The 19634-nt window shown below is 56.5% G+C and overlaps 1 protein-coding gene across 1 annotated transcript; it reads left to right on the forward strand.

The window, feature by feature from the left end:
• Positions 1–8085: 8085 nt before the first annotated feature.
• Positions 8086–17434, forward strand: SLC7A3 (solute carrier family 7 member 3). The gene is made up of 12 exons (XM_058814394.1): positions 8086–8230; positions 9319–9727; positions 9902–10060; positions 10149–10326; positions 10418–10530; positions 11393–11615; positions 11794–11933; positions 12424–12526; positions 12812–13023; positions 13684–13850; positions 14116–14224; positions 14330–17434. The coding sequence occupies exons 2-12, from the start codon at positions 9358–9360 to the stop codon at positions 14461–14463; spliced, it is 1908 nt and encodes a 635-aa protein (XP_058670377.1). The 5' UTR covers positions 8086–8230; positions 9319–9357; the 3' UTR covers positions 14464–17434.
• Positions 17435–19634: the final 2200 nt, after the last annotated feature.

Here is a 19634-nt window from a genome sequence, read left to right on the forward strand (position 1 = left end):
GTGAGTGTGTTGTCCCACGTCTAGGGGCAGATGTGGATAGGTGTGGAGCAGGAACTTGCTAATGGCGTTCTGGTGTAGGAGCTGCCTCTCTCCCTGTACAGGAAGATAAGAGATGACCTTCACTTCCTTGTCTGTGCAGCCCCAAGCATCTCTGCAGGAGACTTTGAAGAATAGCAGTTGTCATGTTGGTCAGTGATTATATCAGGTATTAGAGTTTTAGTAAGGTTTATCCAAACCAATGAGTAGGTGCCTGGGTGTGTCAGTCTGTCATCCACCCCATTCACCCTGCATGAAACCCCCATTCTTCACTGTCTGGAAGTGCTGAGACCCAACACCTACTCAAACCCCGCTATCAGCCTCCTGAATTACAGACCTATTTGGTGTATTTGTGTCCCCTCCTTTCTAAGGTGCTGCTGGCAGCTCGAGGGGTTTCCATCCCATGTGCTCTCATGATGCTCTTTGTGGGCCATTTGGCATGTGGAAGATGGGATAGTCTGGGCTGTAGCCACGTGTACTGTGATGCATTGGCCCAGAGTTTAAGAAACACCACAGCCTGCTGTAGCATGGGCTGCTGGGATGGTGTTGCCTGCAGCACCCTGCTCGGCTGAGCCTAGTGACCTTATCCTGGGCCCCAGCTGCTGGGAGGAGCAGACTGGCTGGCTGAGGAGGAGCAAGAGAAGGCTGGTAGGAGCAGTTGTAGGGTGCAGCTGTGATGGCTGCTGCTGGAGGAGCCCAGCAGTGGGGCCTGGAGTGAGGCCACCTCTCCAGAAAAGGACAGCAGAAAATGGGAGTCAGTCCTAGGTTAGACATTGCTTACAAAGCAGGAGAAGTAGCAGTGGCTCTTTGTGTGTTCTCCCCTGTTGTGCAGTGAGCTAGGCAGTCACTTGTGTGGAAGTGAGAACATTTGACTGGTCAGGGAAGTGTTCAGAGCTTGAGGAGACAATGAGGCTGTGACTTGCTGCAGCACAAGTGTCCTTTGGAGGCTTCCCCAGCTGCCACAGCTGTGATGAGTGAGGTTGGGCCTCAGCTAGGGGGCTCCTCAGGTCAAGGCTGGCTGGTTTAAAAGTGCTTGGTGACTTTGTTGTGGCACAGTTGAGCCTTTCTTGGAGCACAGGCCCAGAGTGGATGCCCTCCTGTTCCTGCCAGGCACGTTCCCCGAGGCCTTCCCAACGTCCCCTCTGTTTTCTGGTGAGGAACTGGTACTGCTGGGCGAGAGGTGACTCTTTGGGAGAAGTCGCTGAAAGCGCGGGGGAGCTGCTCCGGGGGCGGGCTCGGTCCGGAAAGGGCCGTGGGGCAGCGCGGAGCCCGGTGCCGGTGGAGGCGGCCGTGGCCTCGGAGAGGCTCGGTCCCCGCCTCATGGTGCCGCCAGTCGCGCTCGGGGCGGCTCCATCCCCTGCCCTGCGCGGGGCTGCCATCCATCCAGCTGTCTGCACCCTGTCCAGTGTAACGTCCCGGTGCCGTTCGCATTAAACCACTGTGAAGCCAATTGTCTGCCTGGTCCTGGGGGCTACCGGGACGGGGGAACCGCCGGGACAGAGCGGGCCCCGGCGAGGGGGCGGGAGAGCTGCCGGGACAGAGCGGGCTCCGGCGGGGCGGGGGAACGGCCGGGGGAAGATGGACATGGGTGGGGCGGGAGAACGGCCGGAACAGAGCGGGCGGGGCCGGCACAGGGCGGAGGCGGGCGGGACTCCCCGGTTCTCTCCGGCGGTTCCGAGGCGTGATGTGGCTACCGGAGTCGCAGCCCGGCCCCGGCTCGCCGGACTGCCCTGACCTGCTGCAGCACGTCCCGGCGCTGCGCTCGCCGGTCACCCCGCTGTACCTCAGCTTCTTCGAGGAGGAATGTCGCGCCATCGCCGCCCAGCTGCGCCGCGGGGCGGCCGCGGAGCCCTCCCCGGGCCTGGGGGAGCTCAGCGGGCTGCAGCCCAAGCCCCCCGGGCCCGCCACCTCCACGCCACTGCCCTTACCGAGCCACGGGCGGCTCCCCGACTCGAGCGCGGGCGATTGCAAGGCCGCTGCTGCCCCTGGCCCGGCCCCGGCCCCGGGGGAGCCCGGGTCCCTCCCGCAGCCCGCGGCCAGCGGTGGCCCCGGCGCCCGCCCCGCTCGCACGCCCGCTGTGTCCCGGCGGGCGCGGCGCGGCCCCGAGCTGCCCTCCGGCGGCGGCCCCGGCACTCCTGCCCGCTCCCAGGCGCCCGCCCCGCTCGCACGCCCGCTGTGTCCCGGCGGCCGCTCCGCGGCCCCGAGCTCCAGGCTCGCTCTGCCCCGCGCACGGGCCTCGCTGGGGCTGCAGCTCCCCGCGGCCGGCACGGGGCGCGGCGCCTGGGAAACGCGGCTCCTGCGGCCCCCAGGTAAGCGGGGGCACGGCGGGGAGCCCCGGCTCGGCACCGCCAGCCCGGCCCTGCAAAACCCCCTCTCTCCCCCAGGGACCAGGCTGAAGCTCACCTCGCCTGCCAGGTCCAGGCTTCCACGTGCCAGCGGGGCTTCGCAGCAGGCACAGCCTTCCAGCCTTCCCAAACTCGCCCCCCGGGCCACAGCGGTGAAAAGTAGTTCTGCACCTGCCAGATGCCTCGCGCGAAGCAGGGAAGCACGTAGGTTACGGTGCTGCTCCTAGAAGGGAGAAGGGGAAGGGCTTGGGCTGCAGCCCAAGAGGGGGACAGGGCATGGGGAGTCCATGGGAGCCGCACAGGTAGGAGTCTAGGAAATAGTCTCGTACCCCGAGGGGTGTGTTAGCACTGCCTGGCCTCCTGCCAGTGTGGGCTGGCAGCCTGTTGAGTTTGAAGCCTTCACCCCGTGGTGTTGTGGGGTCACAGGTGCCTGTGCTCCTAGGGCAGGCAGCCTGGCTGACTGAGCCCCGGCCTGCCTGAAGAAGGTGCAATGGAGCTGCTTGGGAATAGCGGCCTCTGTGTTTACTGTTCGCTACAGCTGCTGCCAAGGTTGGGAGTTGTAAACAGCCGTCTTCAAAGCTTTCTACAGGAATTCCTACTTTGGCTTCCCGCTCCTCACTGCGGCCTCCGGAAAAAGTGATTTCGTTCAAGCGTTTTGGCCTCAATAGAGGTGAGTCTTGGCAGAAGCCTCAGAGGCTGCAGAGTCGTGGGAGAGGGGCACTGCTGCCGTGGGAAGAACGTCCAGGTCCTCGCTGCAGGGTCAAAGCTCATCTTGGGGAATGGACTGGGGGGGTACTGCATGTGCTTGGACTCACAGGAGGGGAGGTAAAGTGCAGAGCAAGCAAGACTGGGTGAAGTCCTTTCCCTCTTTTGCTGGAGAGGCATCCAGCAAAGAATCTGAACAAATCTGGTGCTTGAGGCTCGTTCATAGGAGAGGGAGTGGCCGTAGTCAGTCTCTTAGCAGGGGTTGATGCTCTTTATTTTCCTTCCCTGGGTCTCGCTTCAGAATCAACTACAGAAGAGCTGGTGTGCAATAGGACCCGAGAGCTGAAGGAAAATGATGAGAGCAAAGAAAGGCTGGTTGCAGCAAGCATTGTCTTGGGAGCACGTGAGCAGTTTGGAGGTGTAGATTCTTGCCTCGTGTTGGGGGGAGTGTGGAGAAACATGGGCAGCTGCTTGTTGGGCAGTGCTGCTCCCCAGCTGGGCCCTGTCTGACCAGGTGAGGCCCTGGCTGAGGGTGCTCCAGCCTGTGCTGCAGGCAGGGGGTGCTGCCTGCCCAGGAACTGCAGCCGGGCAGCCCGCAGTGCTGAGCCGAGGGAAGGGAGGCCAGGAGGCTCTCCCTGCTCTCTGCAACAGCCCTGTCCCACCCTGCCCGGGCAGCTGCTGCCCTCTCTGTGAGAGCAGACTCCCAGCAGCAGCCCAGAGCCTCTGGGAGCCAGGACATACAGGAGCACTTTGTCCCAGCAGCACCCATACAGGCCAAGCCAGCAGCAGCTGTTGGGCTGGAAGTGCTGGGAGACTTCTGGCTCTCTTGGACAGGTTCTGTCTTTCCCTGATCTGGAGCAGCTCTGTGGCCAGGTTGAGGAGGGGCTGAGGATGGCAGGTTTCTAGTGCTGACACCTCTCTTCACAGGTAGAAATGACCAGACATGGGAGTATGTGGAGTCCTCTTTGTCCAGTGAGCTGGCCCCTGGCCTGACTTCAGGGGGTGAAGATGCAGTTCCTGCTGAGCAGGTGAGAGCCAGCTGTGTCCTGTCACTATGGAGCACTGTTCAGTCTCTGGCTTGGGCCAGCTATGCCAGAGGTAGGAGATGATGAGACTTGGACCTGCCAATTTCTGGCTGGTACTTGAGCTGTTTCAGCCTTTCTCTGGGGTTTACACAAGCACATGGGCATTTTTTGCCTGGCTTTACCAGCTCTCTCTGCTCAGGGGACTGCAGCCTTCTGTCCAGCTAGATTTTCTAAGGGCCTTTTGAAACATGCAAACTTCATGTGGCTTGTGTTGTCACTTTTATATGTCCTGACATGTAGGACATGGCCCCAGGTTGGGGTGTGCAGAGCCTACAAGATGAATCTCCAAGTTAAGAAATCTTCTACCTGCAAAATAAGTTTGTGCATTTCCAGCAGTTTTAGGGCTCTTCACTCTGTGGCTGCAGCCAGCCAAAGGCATTCTTGTTTCCCCTGGGTGCTGGCAGATGCTCCCTACAGCAGCTCCTTTGCCAGGCACTGCTCCTGTGATGGATGTGCCCTGGCAGTGGTCCCCAGGGGGCTTGGATGGGCTGCAGTGCTCCTCCAAAAGATGGGCTGTGCTGTGGCTGTGTTTTGGGGGGGTCCAACTCCCTGCATCACACTTACACCCTGCTCTTGCCAGTCTGCAGGTGATCAGCTGTCCCAGGAACTGGAGCGTGTGAAGAAAGAGCTGGAACGAGTGAAGGGCGAGCTTGGTATGTGGAGCTGGCTGTTCTGAGGGCTGTAGGACACCTGTAGTCCAGGTGACATCCCCTGTGCCTGTACCTGGAGCTCAGGGCATGCAGCTCTGTGGGAGTGGGGCTGGATTCATGTTTAGGGGGTAGAGCAGGATCTCAGGGCTGCCCTAGAGAGTCTGGGAGTGAGGTATTTAGGATGGGCTGAGCACACACCTTCTTGCCTCCTGTCTGCAGCTGACAAGACTGCTCAGTGTGAAGCCTATGAGCAGACAATCTCCTCCTTGCAGGCTCAGCTCAGAGCAGCAGGTATGTTCCCTCACTGTGGTGAGCCCTCACTTCTGGGCAGGCTGCAGGGATGCTCCAGTGGTCCCTTGAGGGCTGTGAGGTGGGAGGGATACAGCTCATGGCCTCTCCCAGGGGTCAGGGGCTGAGTGCCAGGAGCATTACTGCTTTGATGTTGCTTCCCAGGAATCTGTCTGAAAGATGCAGCAGTGTTGGACAGTGGTGACCTGGGGAGAGACTGACAGCTGGGACACGGAGACAGACAACAGTGTCCAGCTGTGTGAGCCCCTGGGCCAGTGATATATGTAGAGCTCTTGAATTAATTATTTTTTTAACTCCTTGTATGTAAAATAAAGGTGTCTTTTGCAGTGGTGCTTGCTGTCTGCTTGGGTCGAGGCAGTGCCCTGGGTGAACAGCACAGGTCTGTGCTTGCCTATGGCTGGTTTTGCTCAGCCAGAGATTTGAGGCCTGTTACAAGGAGGAGCTGGGGGCTGGTGGATGGAGGTACAGTGTGGCTCTGGGGAAGCATTCTGGACATAACTGATGCTTCCAGGTGGCATGCTTGGATGTGTGGTGGTGGTAGGCAGCTGTATGGGCAGGTTTCTTCCTTAGGCCACCTTCACATTGGATGTGGGAAAAGCCAATGCTGGCTGATGGGCACATGAGACTCTGCAGGCTTTGGCTATTTATTATTGCTTTATTATCAGTGACTAGGGGCACGTGGTGGGAAGCAGCACTTGGGACTCAGTCCAGTCCGTCACTGTTCCTGCATGCTGGCCCTGGTCTGCTACCTTTTCTCTGTGCTGGGTTGATGCAGGCTCCTTCTTGCACTGCCTTGTGTCTGGGTGAGGCACTGGAGACTCTGGTGCTGGCAGTGCCCTGAGGTTGGGCTGGGAAGGCTGGCCTGTTCCTGCTCCTGTTACTTCTGGCTGGTGTTCCTGGCTGCCCTGGAATGCACATTTACACATAGCCCACACCCCTTCCCAGGGCACTGCCCTGGGCTGTGTGCAGGGGTCGCTGCACAGTAAAGCTGTGCTGGCTGTCTCCCACCCCTGCTTGGCACTTGGTTGCTGGGGCAGCTCCAGTGCTGGCACAATCTGCAGCAGAGAGCCCTAACAAGCTGTGTGTTCCATCTATATGCATGGTGAAGATAGTACCTGCACCAAGAAGTTAAGGGAGTTGACTCAAAAAAGTGCCCTGCTATTTGTAAACAGAGAGGAATTCGTGGGTGAAGTTGGACTCAATGGTCCTTATGGGTCCCTTCCAATCTAAAATACTCTAATGTTTCATTTGTGGAAAGTGATGGGGGCATCTAAGGACTGATGTGGATCTGTTTCTGCAGGGCTTCTGGCTCCCTTTATGGGCTGGAGCCATCTCCTACCCTCCTTTGATGCTGGCTATGTGTGCTTTGCCACTGTTTGCCTTCCTGCTGCTCCTGTTGAGACATGCACTTGGCTTGTTCTGTGCCTCTGCCTACTCCCAGCCCTTGGCCTGTGCTGCTGGATCAGGGCCCTGGATGATGGGAATGGGGAGCAGTAAGACTGGGAGGTGAGGATGGGACACTGGGAAGACATATGTGGAGCTGCACGTGAGGTTTGGGAACTGGAGACATGTTCTGGTGTCCTGATGGTGCTCCTTCCTGGAAAGTGCCTCCCACTGCTTGATGTGTGCAAGAAGGTTTCTGGAAATAGGGAAATGTAATCCGCCCCCTTGCTACTCTGGGTACTCAGTGCCTGCTTGTCTGAGACAGGGTGACGCTGCTTGGAGTCCTGCTGTGCTCATGGTGCTGCCTATCCTGTCTGAGACCATTCTCGGCGATGGTGCTGCCCAGGTGGGTCCTTGCCTACAGCTGTCAGTCCTGGAATGAGTGGGAAGTGTCTTGAGCACCTCTGACCCCCATTTACTTCGTCATGGGGTCAGAGGTGCTGAACTGCACGTCCTCGATTCTGCGAAGCGGGGGCAGAGCACTTCACAGTGCGTCACTTCCAGTCAGAAGCATGATGTTTCCATCACCGCATACTCAGCCGTTTGCCCCCGCGGAGGATGCGGGGGAGGCACCGCCTGGCGCTCCCGCCTGCCCTGCCCTGTTCCCTTCCGCTCTGCAAGAGACTGACAAGCCTTTTGCCTCGCTAGCGGCAATACCGGAACAGGGCATTGCCGATGATGCCGGCGAGGGGCTGGTTTACCTCCCTGAGCTGCCGCTCTGAACGGGCGCTCACGGCACGACAGCCCTGGATCGCATCAGGCGCGGCCCGGTGACGGGCGGCTCCCAGCCTGAGTGCGGGACAGCATGCCTCGCTCCTGGCTGCCCAACAGTGCTCCCAGGACTGGCGTTTCCCATCCCTTAGTGCCTGTTGCTCCCAGAACTGAGGGGCTGTAGCGGAGCAGCCGGAGGTCGGGGAGAGGCCCCGCACAAGGCGCGGGCGGAGCTCCGCTCGCAGCCCCCGCAGCGGGCTGGCCTCGCCGCCTCGCCTCGCTCCGGTCTGGCCGGGCCAGGCTCCGTTGTCATGGCACAGCTGGGCTCGGGGCACCCTCAGCAGCTCCCTCCGTGGCATTTCCCCAGAGAGCAAGGTGCCTTGCCCGGCTCTCTTGCCCGCAGCAGCCGCATTCCCGCCAGTCAAGCCGTGCCTTGGTCGTCCCCCTTCGGAAACGGGCGCGGGGGCGGATGGGGCTGCCCTGCGTCCCGCCCTTTCGTACCACTACCAGGGCGGAACTCATCCCCCTCTCCTCTTTCGGCGCGAAACGGAACTGAGTTCACCTAAAGGGGATCCACGGATCGGGCCGAGCCGAGCCGCAGGTAAGTGTGGCTCCGCAGGTGAGCGTGGCGGTAAAGGCTTGGCGCAACCGGTGCCGTTCTTGCATCATCTGCCCAGCGCACACGCGGCCGGCTCCTTCCGCTCCTGCCGCGCTCCAACTCTGCCGTACGCGGGTTCCGCGGCAGCGCAGAGCCTGACTGGCATTTCTGAGGACGCAGATGCCCCCGCGGGGGCTGAGGCGGTGGTCCCGAGCTAACAGCTCCCCATACCTTCGCCAAGTCAGGCGGGATGCGATAGTCGGTGCCGGGCTACGGTAGGCGCCGGGATGCAGCGGGAGGCTTCTGCTGCCGCCTCACCCATGCGGATCTCGAGTCCGGCTGCTGGAGGTACTTGGAACTATTAAGCAGCTAGAGTTGCCCAGGTAGTGTTTGAGGAGGGTGCTGGTGCTGGGGGACTTGTTGCACTTGGGGTAAAGGCTGAATGTGACACGTGCCAGCTCGGGAGGAGGTTTACCAAGAAGCAGGATTATTTGCTGGTTATAGGGGAACAGCCCCGAGTTGATGGCTGCCGTTGTGATCCTGATAATCCTCTATGGAAACGGTCACAAAGTTATCCTTGTGTGCTTAGGCTGATACAGTAGTGTGGCATGCGGTGCTGGGCACGTGGATGGAGTGTGCTCACTTTGCCGATGAAGGGAGAATGCACTGGTGGCTGGGTAGTTCGGTGTGGGCAGAGGTGCCAACTGTGGCCGTGGGCATTGGGAACCGCTTTCCTTGCAGCTCCTCTGTGCTGGATGCCTGCTTCACGGTTTGCTCATCTTCTGAGCTTTTTGGGAATAGGTGGCTGCTGTGAGCAGGAGGAGCGGGGATGTCACACATTCGGGGTGATTACAGCCTGTAGAGCTTGCAGACTACTTAGCAGGCACTGTTAGCAGGCAAGGGGCTTGCACCAGGAACCCATACTGTGTGTCTGTCTGCTTATGCATCCCTGAAGAGAATATGTTGCAGATGCCAAAAGCAACAAAGGAATGGCTCCATCCCAGCCTGCTAAACCCTGTGCTGGAGGAATTGTCTCCACATCATTGCTGCCCACCTTCCAGACTGGAGAAATGTACCAGCAGAAAAGTTTGGTCTGAAGGATCTTCAGACTGCCAAGCCCAGGCTTTGGGATGTGCCTATGAGCTCTATGGTTGAGACCACGCAGGTCTTGAGCAATGAGCGTTTTCCAGCATGGACTGACTGGGTTCATCCCTGAGGCAAGGGCTGTGCAGGCAGGATGTGTGCAGCCCCACATGCCTTGGAGGGTGCCCCACCACAGTCTCTGGCCAACCAGTGTGGCAGGGGTGTGGTGCCAATGAGTGAGCTGGGAGGAGGGTAGGCAAGGCTCCTGTGGGCATCATTGCCTACCCTGCCCCTTGCAGTGCCAGTCCTGCTGCCTGAAGGACACTGAGCTTCACATTTCCCTTTTCTTGCAGGGCTTTTCACCAGCTGAGCTTCACTGAGGAGAAGACAAGATGTTGAGGGAAAAAATGACCGTTTTTGGCAAGAAGCTGATCCGCCGGCGCATGGTGGACCTGAGCTCCGATGACACCCATTTTGCTCGCTGCCTCTCCACGCTGGACCTCGTATCCCTGGGGGTGGGCAGCACACTAGGGGCTGGTGTGTATGTGCTGGCCGGGGAGGTGGCCAAGGAGATGGCTGGTCCCTCCATTGTCCTCTCCTTCCTGGTGGCTGCTCTCTCATCGGTACTGGCTGGACTCTGCTATGCAGAGTTTGGGGCCCGTGTCCCCAAGGCCGGCTCTGCATACCTCTACAGCTACGTTACTGTTGGCGAGATCTGGGCTTTTATAGCCGGGTGGAACCTCATTCTCTCCTATGTGATAGGTACGAGGCCAGGCAGTCTTTGTGGGGCTCCTTCCAGTGCTCTGCTGGCACCATGGGGGGCTTCTGGGGGCAGGGTGTGTGGTGGGATCAGCAGGGAGCTGGGTGCTCAGGTGTGGGTGGCTGGTGCCAGTCTGCCCTGGGCTCAGACTAATGCACAGATTTGCCATCAACCAGGTACGGCCAGTGTGGCTCGAGCCTGGAGTGCAACATTTGACAACATCATCGGCAACCACATCTCCACCTTCTTTGTCACCAACATCCCAATGCATGTGCCAGGAGTGCTGGCTGAGCATCCAGACTTCTTTGCTTTGATCCTGATTTTGCTGCTTACTGGTGGGTGTGCAGGAGAGTGGCTCCATGGTACCATGGGTGATGGCACCAGGAGCCTGATGGGTCCTCACTCACCTCTTCTGTCCCACAGTACTGCTGTCTTTTGGTGTCAGCGAATCTGCCCTCGTGAACAAAATCTTCACAGCAGTGAACCTGTTGGTGCTGGGCTTTGTCGTTATTGCTGGCTTCATCAAGGGAGACATCAAGAACTGGCAGCTTTCAGAGGAGAGCCATGGCAATTTGTCACTGCCAGACACACCGGATGACAAGTAAGTAGGGCAACTGGGATCTGGCATAGTGCAGGCACAGGCCCTGCTGTCCTTGCACCTCACGGCAGCTGCTCTCCTGCATTTCTTCCAGGAAAAAAGCTTTTGGCTCTGGTGGGTTTTTCCCCTTTGGACTGGAAGGGATGCTGACCGGCGCTGCCACCTGTTTCTATGCCTTCGTGGGCTTTGACTGCATTGCCACCACAGGTACTGCCTTGGGTGAGGGTGGCGTGGGCATTTCCCCTGCACAGCCAGCAGCTGGTTGGGAGCTGATGGGGAGGATGCTCTCACATGGTGTGGGAAAACAGCTGGTCTCACTGCTCCTGGGAGGTTTCACTGTGGAGTGTGTGTTTTCAGCTGGGCCAGACAAAAGAGCCTGTCCTGCCCCAGGAAAAGTGGCTCATTACACCACATGGTTGGGAGCAGGGCTGCACCCTGCCTGCACAGCCAGCTCCCAGAGCAGCAGGGAGCCTTTTGACTGCTGAGCCGAGCAGTGCTGGGAATTGCTGGTGTCTCCTAGTTATTTCCCAGCCTCAGGCAGCCTTTTTTCAAATGACTGGGTTCATGCAAAACTGCTGCTTCTTGGACCACAGGCAGCTCTCTAATTTCCTCTCATTACCCCAGAAATCTACTTAGTGGGTGGCTGGTACAGGCTGTTCTGCCTGACCTTGCCTGTGCCACCCTGCCTCCAGGGGCTGTTCAGCAGTCTCCTCCTTTCCTGCTGCTGAGCCCCTTGCTGGGAGCCTGGTGCAGCACACCTTTGCAAAGCTGAGCACACATTCAAGGGGGATCTCTGTTCAACAGGCTCTGTAGGGAGAGGGAGCTGATGGAGGGGAGGAAGGACTGGCGTGGCCAAGGGCTGGCTGCAAGCCCAGGCTGCCAGGCAGCTCCTTTCCTTCTGCCAGTGCAGCAGCAGAATGGCCAGGGACCCCTCCTCTCTGACAGCCCCTGCTTGCTGCTCCCCAGTCCTGTGCTGCCATGGAAAGTCCCTACTGGCTGATCCCCTGGGGGTACTTGTCCCATGCTGTGCAGTGGAGTGGGGCACATGTGGCCTCTTGTGTCTGGACAGGGGAGGAAGCCAGGAACCCGCAGCGCTCGATTCCCATTGGCATCATTGTGTCCCTCCTCATCTGCTTTGTGGCTTATTTCGGGGTCTCTGCGTCCCTGACCCTCATGGTGCCCTACTTCCTCCTGAACAAGAGCAGCCCTCTGCCTGAGGCTTTCAAGGCGGTTGGTTGGGAGCCCGCCCGCTACGCCGTTGCCGTTGGCTCGCTCTGTGCCCTCTCCACCAGGTAGGACTGGCTCTATTCCTGGCACTGCTTGGGGCACAGCACAGGGACTGACAGCATTCACCCGGCTGGGCTGGGGATTTGCTCTTTCCAGTTGCTGTCCTGCTCCTGGCACAGAGCTGGTCCCTTCCCCTTCTGGGTGGTAGATGTGGGCAGCTCGCTTAATCTCTCTCCACGACAGCTTGCTGGGCTCCATGTTTCCCATGCCCCGAGTGATCCATGCCATGGCAGAGGATGGGCTGCTCTTCACGTTCCTCTCCCGGATCCACAGTGGCAGAAAGACCCCTCTGATCGCCACCTTTGTCTCGGGGTTCTTCGCAGGTAAGGCTCCTGGCCACCTCCTCAAACCCAGCCCTGCCATGGTCTGTGGGAGTGTTTGTGGGTCCCCAGGATGAGGGAAGAGATGAGAATCTTGACTCCATGTTTCCGAAGGCTGATTTATTATTTTATGATATATATTATATTAAAAGAAAATTATATACTAAAACTATACTAAAAGAATAGAGAGAAAAGAGACATCAGAAGGCTGGCAAGGAAAGGAATGAATAATAAAATTGTGTGACTGCTCACAGCCTTGACACAGCTGGCTGTTATTGGTCATCAAGTAAAAACAATTCACATCAATCAAAGATGCCCTGTTGGTAAACCACCTCCAGACCACATTGCACAGCCATCAGATAGTTATTGCTTAGATTTTGTTTCTGAGGCCTCTCAGCTTCTCAGGAGCAAAATCCTAGCGAAAGGATTTTTCAGAAAATATGTCTGTGACAGTGGTCTGGAGCTGTGCTCATGCTGCCTGTCCTCATTGCAGCGGTGTTTGCCCTCTTTCTGGACCTGAAGGACCTGGTGGACCTCATGTCGATCGGCACGCTGCTGGCCTACTCCCTGGTGGCGGTGTGCGTGCTCATCCTCCGGTGCGTGACTCCTCTGTGTGGCGGTGCCCAGGGTGGATGTTCCTCACATCGTCCTGGGGGCTTGTAGTCACAGCTGTTTTCCAGGGGCATGATGCATCCTGGGGAAGCGTCAAGCCCCCGAGATGGAGGCTGCTGACCAGAGCCTGTGTGTGACTCTGGGCATATCCTTGAAGTGGCTGTCGCGGGGCCACTGCTGGAGCAGCAGGGATGTGAAGGTGCTGCCCACTGTTCCCTTGGGCTAGGAAGTTGCTTGGGCTCTGCTGCAAGCTTGTCTTACCTGCTCAGGTACCAGCCCAGACAGCCGAACTCCCCGAAGGCCGTGGAAATGCTGGAGCTAAATGGGAATGAGGAGGAGAGAGTGATCATGAACCCAGCCGTCACTGCTGCCAGTGCCCAGCACAAAGAGACCGTGTCCCTGGCGACACTCTTCAACCCTCCTGGGGACACCCCCACTGTGCTCTCGGGGCGCATTGTCTATGTCTGTGTCGCGGTCATTGGTGAGTTAGTGGGAACTGGCAGCTGGTGTCCCCTTCTGCCAGGGGCTGGAGTGTTTTGGCCTGCCTCTGTAGAGCTGGGAAGGGATGGAGAGCATGACAGGCAGAGGAGAGGGGCTGGGTTGCCAGTCGCTGTTGGCAGTGCCAGCAGGTGCTGAGCCCTAAGCAGGGGCCAAGTGCCCTAAGCAGGGTGCCAAATGCAGGGTACAGCTGTGGTTTGGGGTGCACAGGCGTTGTTGGAGGACATGGGTGCTAAGCCAGGGATGTGCAGGTGGTCATGTGGGATCCTTGTGATGAGCCTGACCCATGCTGGCCACCAGCAAGGGCAGTTCCCAGCCCCTCGAGAGTGCTTGGGCTCAGCCAGCGGGGTTTGGTCCGTCTGTCAATGGCTCCATTGTACAGCCAGAGAGGGGTGGCTCAGCCAGGTCTGGGTGAGCGTCAGAGCTGGGTCCAAGCCCAGCCAAGCACAGGCTCCCTGCAGCTTGCTGGTCTGGGAAGTGCCTCCAGCAAAGCACTTTCCTAAGGCTTTGGGGTGGGTGTTAGAGGCAGTGAGTGCTGGACCTGACCAAGAGGAGTGGGTGCCTCAGCAGAGCTATGGGTGAGGCTCAGGGTCCCAGGGAGGCCATGTGCCACACAGTCCCCTGACAACCCCCTCTCTTGCAGCTGCACTGATCACAGTCATCTGCGTGGTCCTGACCCTCAATATGGATGCGCTGAAGGATGCCAATGTGGGCTCTGTTGTGCTTCTGGTGCTGCTCCTCGTGGCTCTGCTCATTTTCACCATCATCATTTGGAGGCAGCCGCAGAGCAATGCACGATTAAACTTCAAAGTGAGTGCAGCCCCCTGCATCTTGGTGTCTGCACCCCCTGGACTCCATCAGGATCTGGGCATTGCAGGTTCTGCCAGGGCTTGCTGCCGGGCAGTCACCAGGAAAGCCCTGAAACGTGTCTCTTTGAGATGTAATCCTCAGTGTGGAAGTGCCTGGGTGCTGTGGGCTGTGGCGGGGAGGGGGTCCTTCCACTGGCCAGTAGCATTCTCCAGCCCAGTCTGGTCCCTCAAGGCACAGCTGACACAGCACTTCTTGTCCCTTGCAGGTACCTTTCCTGCCACTGGTGCCAATCCTCAGCACCTTCATTAACATCCTGCTGATGGTCCAGCTGGATAAGGGCACCTGGGCGCGGTTTGCCGTCTGCATGGTCGTGGGTAGGTGTCCTGTGCTGGGCAGTGCAGTGCCTAAGGTCTGTCCTGGGGGTCTGTTAGTGCTGCCAAGCCACCATAGCACATTTCATTATGCAAACTGTCCTGCAGGTTTCGTTATTTACTTTGCCTATGGGATTTGGAACAGCGTGGAAGGGAAAAATGCGGAAACAGCCCGTGCCACAGCAGAAAAACCTCTGCACCATCCTGGACAGGACCTCAGCCCTGGGGCTGCTGCGGTCTGAGGGCCTGGAGACCAGTGCTTCATGGACCTCTTTGCCACTTTGGGACAAGATCATGATCCAGACAGTACATCCATCCCCTCTCCTGCAGAGACTGAGTCCCAGAGTGAAGTACTAAGGTCTGAACGAAAGGTCCTGAGTCAAAGCTGACCTAGGATGAATGTCCCAACTGAATGTTTGATGTTTCCACTCATTAACAAAGTATCGTTATATGTACTTACTTATTAGCAAAACATGTTCACCTTTCTGTATCTAGAAACAGCATAAGGCTACATCTGGCCTAATTAGGGGGTACAGGATCAAAGATCCTCCCCTAGATCCTCCTTGAGCCCTGGCCAGGCTTGGGGAGAAAGCTGACAGGAAAATGAAATTAGAAATGAGGCCAGCTGGTTTGTTTAGCAGTGTAAAACCCGGGCCACTGTCACAGCAAAGCGGGGGAGCCCCGTGGCCCCCAGAGGAGGAGGCCCTGCAGGAGCTCCCAGCTCCTGGCGTGGTTCTCCAGCCCTTGGCTGTGACAGCTGCCCCCAGAGCTGATGGCTCTTGGGCCTGGGTGATGTGTGATGGATCTTCCATAATCACTGTAGGCATTCTTTCCTAGCAATGATTAGCATTGCTCAGCTTGTCCCCTTGCAACTCTTTGCTCATGGTTAGGTGCCTTGCTTAGCTTCTCCTTTTGTGATTCTTTGCAGTTTTCCATCATAGTAAATGCCACTGTTCCTTAAGTTGGTGTCTGTGTCTCTGACCCTACTCACCAGCTAAACAAAATCAGTGTAGTCAGCAGGGTCAGAACAAACTGTTGCTTTTAAAATCTAAATTAAAGTAACCAGTCCTGTATGAAATTCCCAGATGGGAAGAACTTCCATATAGTTCACTAGTCCTCAGGTGAGCTAAGGTTGGAGGACCATGTGAGCAATGGAGAAGTCAGTTAAAAGAAGCTGAACTGCTGGATGTATTGAAATGCATCCAAAAATCACATACTGAAAAAAGAAAAGAACTTGTGGGTTTGGAAAGGCAAGGATGGATTTTGTTAACAGCGTATCAAACAAACAAAACACCAACAAAAGGAACAGTTGTTGAAATGCTCTAACATAAACCAACAGATGCGAGTTGCAGAATCAAATTGTAATGCTAAAATGCCAAATTAAGCTGCTTGCCGATAAGATGGATTTACCAGACTTGCTGAGAAGGCTGCAGTTAGAGTAGCTCAGTATAAGGCAAGGAGGGAGCAAGTGAAGCACAAGAAAATGCATGCAGTGATTGCAGAGGCAGGTGTGCAGTGGGATCCTGATGAATGGAATGGAGATATTTGGGCTGCTGTGGATTCTGATGAGGTTGGTTCCCGAGATGAATTTGTAGATGTGAGACCAGCATGGAGACAAATGGTAGAATTAGATGCTAATGATCAGGAGGGATACTCATAGAGGATTATACTCAGCAGGAAGTAAATTAAATATTTGAGCAGTTTAGTAAAAAAAAAGGGGAACCTCTTTTCTCTTGGATGGTGTGCTTGCATGACCAGGGAGCATCAGGGATAACCCTAGACTCAGGGGACTCTAAGAACTTTTTAGATTGAGTTTGGATTTTTTGTGCAGGATGCATTTTGGAATAACGTTCACAATACTAATTTGTTAGCTTTGGCTGCTTTGGATGGAATACTAAATACCCTACAGCAAATTATTGGCCAGGATATGAAAAAGTCAGTGGTACACTTTGTGAGATTGTGTACAATGAGATGCAAGAGAACCTCTTGTGATTTTGTATTTGTAGATAATGTTACTGACTGAAGATACAAGTAGTCACTCCAGTATTTGTACCTGTAACTTTATTGCAATGATAGGCTTTTAGTTATTTATTTTTTATATTTTTTAAATGAAAATATTTAGTTTTTTACTTCCTGTTATATCCTGTCAATTTTTTGGAACCTAACTATAGTCTGATTCAAGACTTGCAGCCTACTCCCATTGGTATGAAGTGGTAAAGGTTCTGTTGCAACACACAGACCTGAGGCTTGCTGAAATAAACCCGGGACAATGGATAAAAGGCTTTGATGGCTGTCCATCATGGTATGGCAGAAATCCATCATGTGATGGAGGCATGGATAGTGGGACATTATTTTCAGATGGATGCCTACAGCTACCTGAATTTTCAACTGAGTGCTTCACCCTGGTGTTGTTTTATTGATGCTAATCCTTTTGCTTTTTGTTGTGATAATTGCATTGCATGTTAAGGTTTGGATGATCATGAAACAATTATCTTACCAACTACCTCCACTGATACTAGACAATCCATGTGGTACCAAAGCATGAAATGCTCTCGAGCTCTATTTGGATATTGTGAAGCTTGAGTGATTATAGTCACAGGGTGTATTGTGTAGGACAATGACTGGGAACTCTGTGGACAGGTAACTGGGGGTACAATTAGAGGAAACTGAGGACTTAGAACAGTTTGGAAATTATGGGGTATATATATTCCTTAATTTGGTGTCTGTGTCTCTGACCCTACCTACTGGCAAAACAGAGTCAGGACTGCAGAGCTTGGTCATGAGCTGCCTCTTCCCTCGCAGGGAAGTCACCTGGCTGGGTGGGAGTTCTGGTAGCCCAGGGCTGGTCTCTGCCCTCCTCCAGTCCCACAGAGGGGCAGTGGCACCAGCACAGCCCCCTGGCCATGAAAATTGCTTTCTCTGTGCACAGGAGGCCCCACATGATGCAGCTGTACTCATTCTGTCTGCCACGTGGCTGTGTCACCAGCTCCTCCCTGCCTTCCAGGTGCCAGAGCTGTACCTGGCAACCCTGGCTGGAGCTCTGCAGGAAAGCTTACTGCAACTTGTTCTGGTACTCACTGCTAGCAAACTGCCCTCACCATGCTGTTTGATGTCAATATCTTGCTCAAGTGTCAGTGAGATGTCCTCAGTGTAGTTGTTCTTGTGTCCAACCTCATCTGCCTTTTAGAATTTTAGGGTGAATTTTTAAATCTATTAAATTAAACGTTTGTAAGTGCTTTTTCCTGTTAGTCTTGCTGTTAATGGCCTGGGGTCATGGGCCTCTTGGCAGGACCCTTCTTGCCACTGGGCTGGGTGCCAGGCTGGTGCCAGTGCAGAACAGTGCTGGGTGACATCCCTGCCCAAACCCTGCCAGCTGGAACCGCCAGTGCCCACTGTGAGCCAGGAGCTGTGAAGCAGTGCTTCAAACCAGCTCCAGACACTGCTGCTGGTACCTGGGGGGCAGGACAGCAGCCTGCCATGGGCCTGCTTTCAGGCCCTGTGCAGGGAGGGATTGTGCCACCAAGTTTCAGAGCAGTGGATACAGTAAAGGCCTTGGAAGTAATACCTCCTGGAGGTGCCAGCAATGGCCTGCAGACAAAGCCTGACCAGAAACTGGGCTGCATCCATGAGAGAAGATGATTTTCCAGATTTTGTTCTGGTCTAAATCAGATCTGACATAAGTATCCAAAACAAACCTAATTTAAGGCAGATGGACTGTGCTTGGTTTTGGCATCTCTCGCTGTTCATTGGCAATGGTGCAGGGTCACTGCACGGTCAGTGGTGAGGGACCTGCACCATCAGCTCTGCTTGGCCCCTGTGCTGGAGCTGGGAGCCCTCCCCCAGGGCTGTCCCTGCAGTAAAAGTGGCTGTGGCTCCTGCTCTGGCCCCAGCACAGGCACTCACTGCCCCAGAGTCCCAGGCTGCTGTCCCTGCCACAGCCTCAGGCACAGGTGACTCTGTGGGTGCTGCCAGCCCTCCTAGCCGGGCTGGTGCCTCACTGTGCCATGCTGGCTTCAGCACCCCACCTCGTGGGTATCCCTGATGAGCCCTGAGCCTGCCCTGTGCTCATGCACCCAGTTTTGGGTGCTGTTACCCAAGGCTAGAGGGCAATGGGCCTGTGATACAGCTGCAGCTGTCACCCCCTGTGCCTTTGTTTGTGTCTGTGTCCCCCCGACACACGTGCACATCCATGCCCATGTCCATTTGTGGGTCTGTTTGTGCCCATGGGCACATCCCTGCCTTACAGGCCATCCCAGCCCAGGCATCCACTGGGACTGGCAGAGTTCAGGGCATGGAGCAGGATTCTGGAAGCTCTGGACAGCTCCCACCATGGCAGCCCAGCAGGGCAAGCAGCTGTCTGGCAGCTTTGGGGAGTCAGTGCCACTGAGCCATGGCTACAGCAGCCCTGTTCCCCCCCAGGCTCTGGGCCAGGCATCCTGTCCTTAGCCACCAGCCTGTGGGGGTTGTCCCCAGGTCTGCACCCACTCTGGGGGTCCCTGCCTCCCTCTCTGTGCAGGCTAGCAGGGCTGCCAGGGATGGCACCACATCCTCTGCTGGGCAGCACCTCTGCCTTTCCTAGCCCGTGCTGGGGTTACTGCACATCTCAGCACAGCAGCTGGTGAACAACAAGAGCCAGAACAACACTCAGAGCCTCAGTGTATGTCTGCACAAACCATCTGTGTCACTGGTGTACCCACTGCCCCAGCAGCCTGCTCAGATAGCAGCCCAGCTCCATCCCAGAGCCTGGGAGGAAAGCATGTTCCTGAGGAAGCCTGTCAGGGGCTGGAGGGTGGCTTTCCCCTCCTGTACCAGTCTGGGATGTGCCCTTTTGTGTTTTGAGAGAATCAGCAGAAAACAGAGCCTGGCTTTGCTGTTGGGAGGCCTGTGATGAGCTGCCCTTATGGGGAAGGAAGGAGGAACCAGCCCCAGCACAGCTGCGTGTGGCTTGCCCTGGCAGTTGGGTCATTTCCTCCCCAGGCTTGATATGTCATTTCCTCATTGCCATTCCCCCCTGGAATGAAAAGGGAGCGGGATGGCTGTTGAGTCAGTCCCACTGTGTCTGGCCCAAGCCATGCTGAGCAGGCAGGTGGCTGGGGAGGCCCCTGTGGCCACTGGCTGGTGACAATGTGCTCTGGGGTTCCTGCCAGGGATGCAGTGCTGCTGGCTTGGGCTGTTGGGGGTGCAGAGGGTGGGTACTGCCAGCCTCCCTCCCCATGTGGCTCCACCACACCCCATGGCAATCATAACTTCATATCTTACCTGGATAACTTCATATCCAGCTGGTTTTGGGGGACATGGGGTTTTCCTGGTGGACCCCTCAGAGCAGCTCTCTGGACACCAGATGCTGCCACCTCCAGGGGGGTACCAAGGGGCCATGAGTGTGGCCATGCAGGCTGGGGGCAGGATGGAGATG

The sequence above is a fragment of the Ammospiza caudacuta genome, chromosome 14 (assembly GCF_027887145.1).
Source record: "Ammospiza caudacuta isolate bAmmCau1 chromosome 14, bAmmCau1.pri, whole genome shotgun sequence".
Classification (NCBI taxonomy): Eukaryota; Metazoa; Chordata; class Aves; order Passeriformes; family Passerellidae; genus Ammospiza; species Ammospiza caudacuta.

What these genes read in the sequence shown, in the direction of transcription:
- SLC7A3 (XM_058814394.1), top strand. Translation starts at nt 9,358, where the DNA reads ATGTTGAGGGAAAAAATGACCGTTTTTGGCAAGAAGCTGATCCGCCGG. An exon ending in TGACTGCATTGCCACCACAG is followed by an intron (nt 10,531 to 11,392) that starts GTACTGCCTTGG and finishes GTGTCTGGACAG; the next exon opens with GGGAGGAAGCCAGGAACCCG. An exon ending in CTCTGTGCCCTCTCCACCAG is followed by an intron (nt 11,616 to 11,793) that starts GTAGGACTGGCT and finishes TCTCCACGACAG; the next exon opens with CTTGCTGGGCTCCATGTTTC.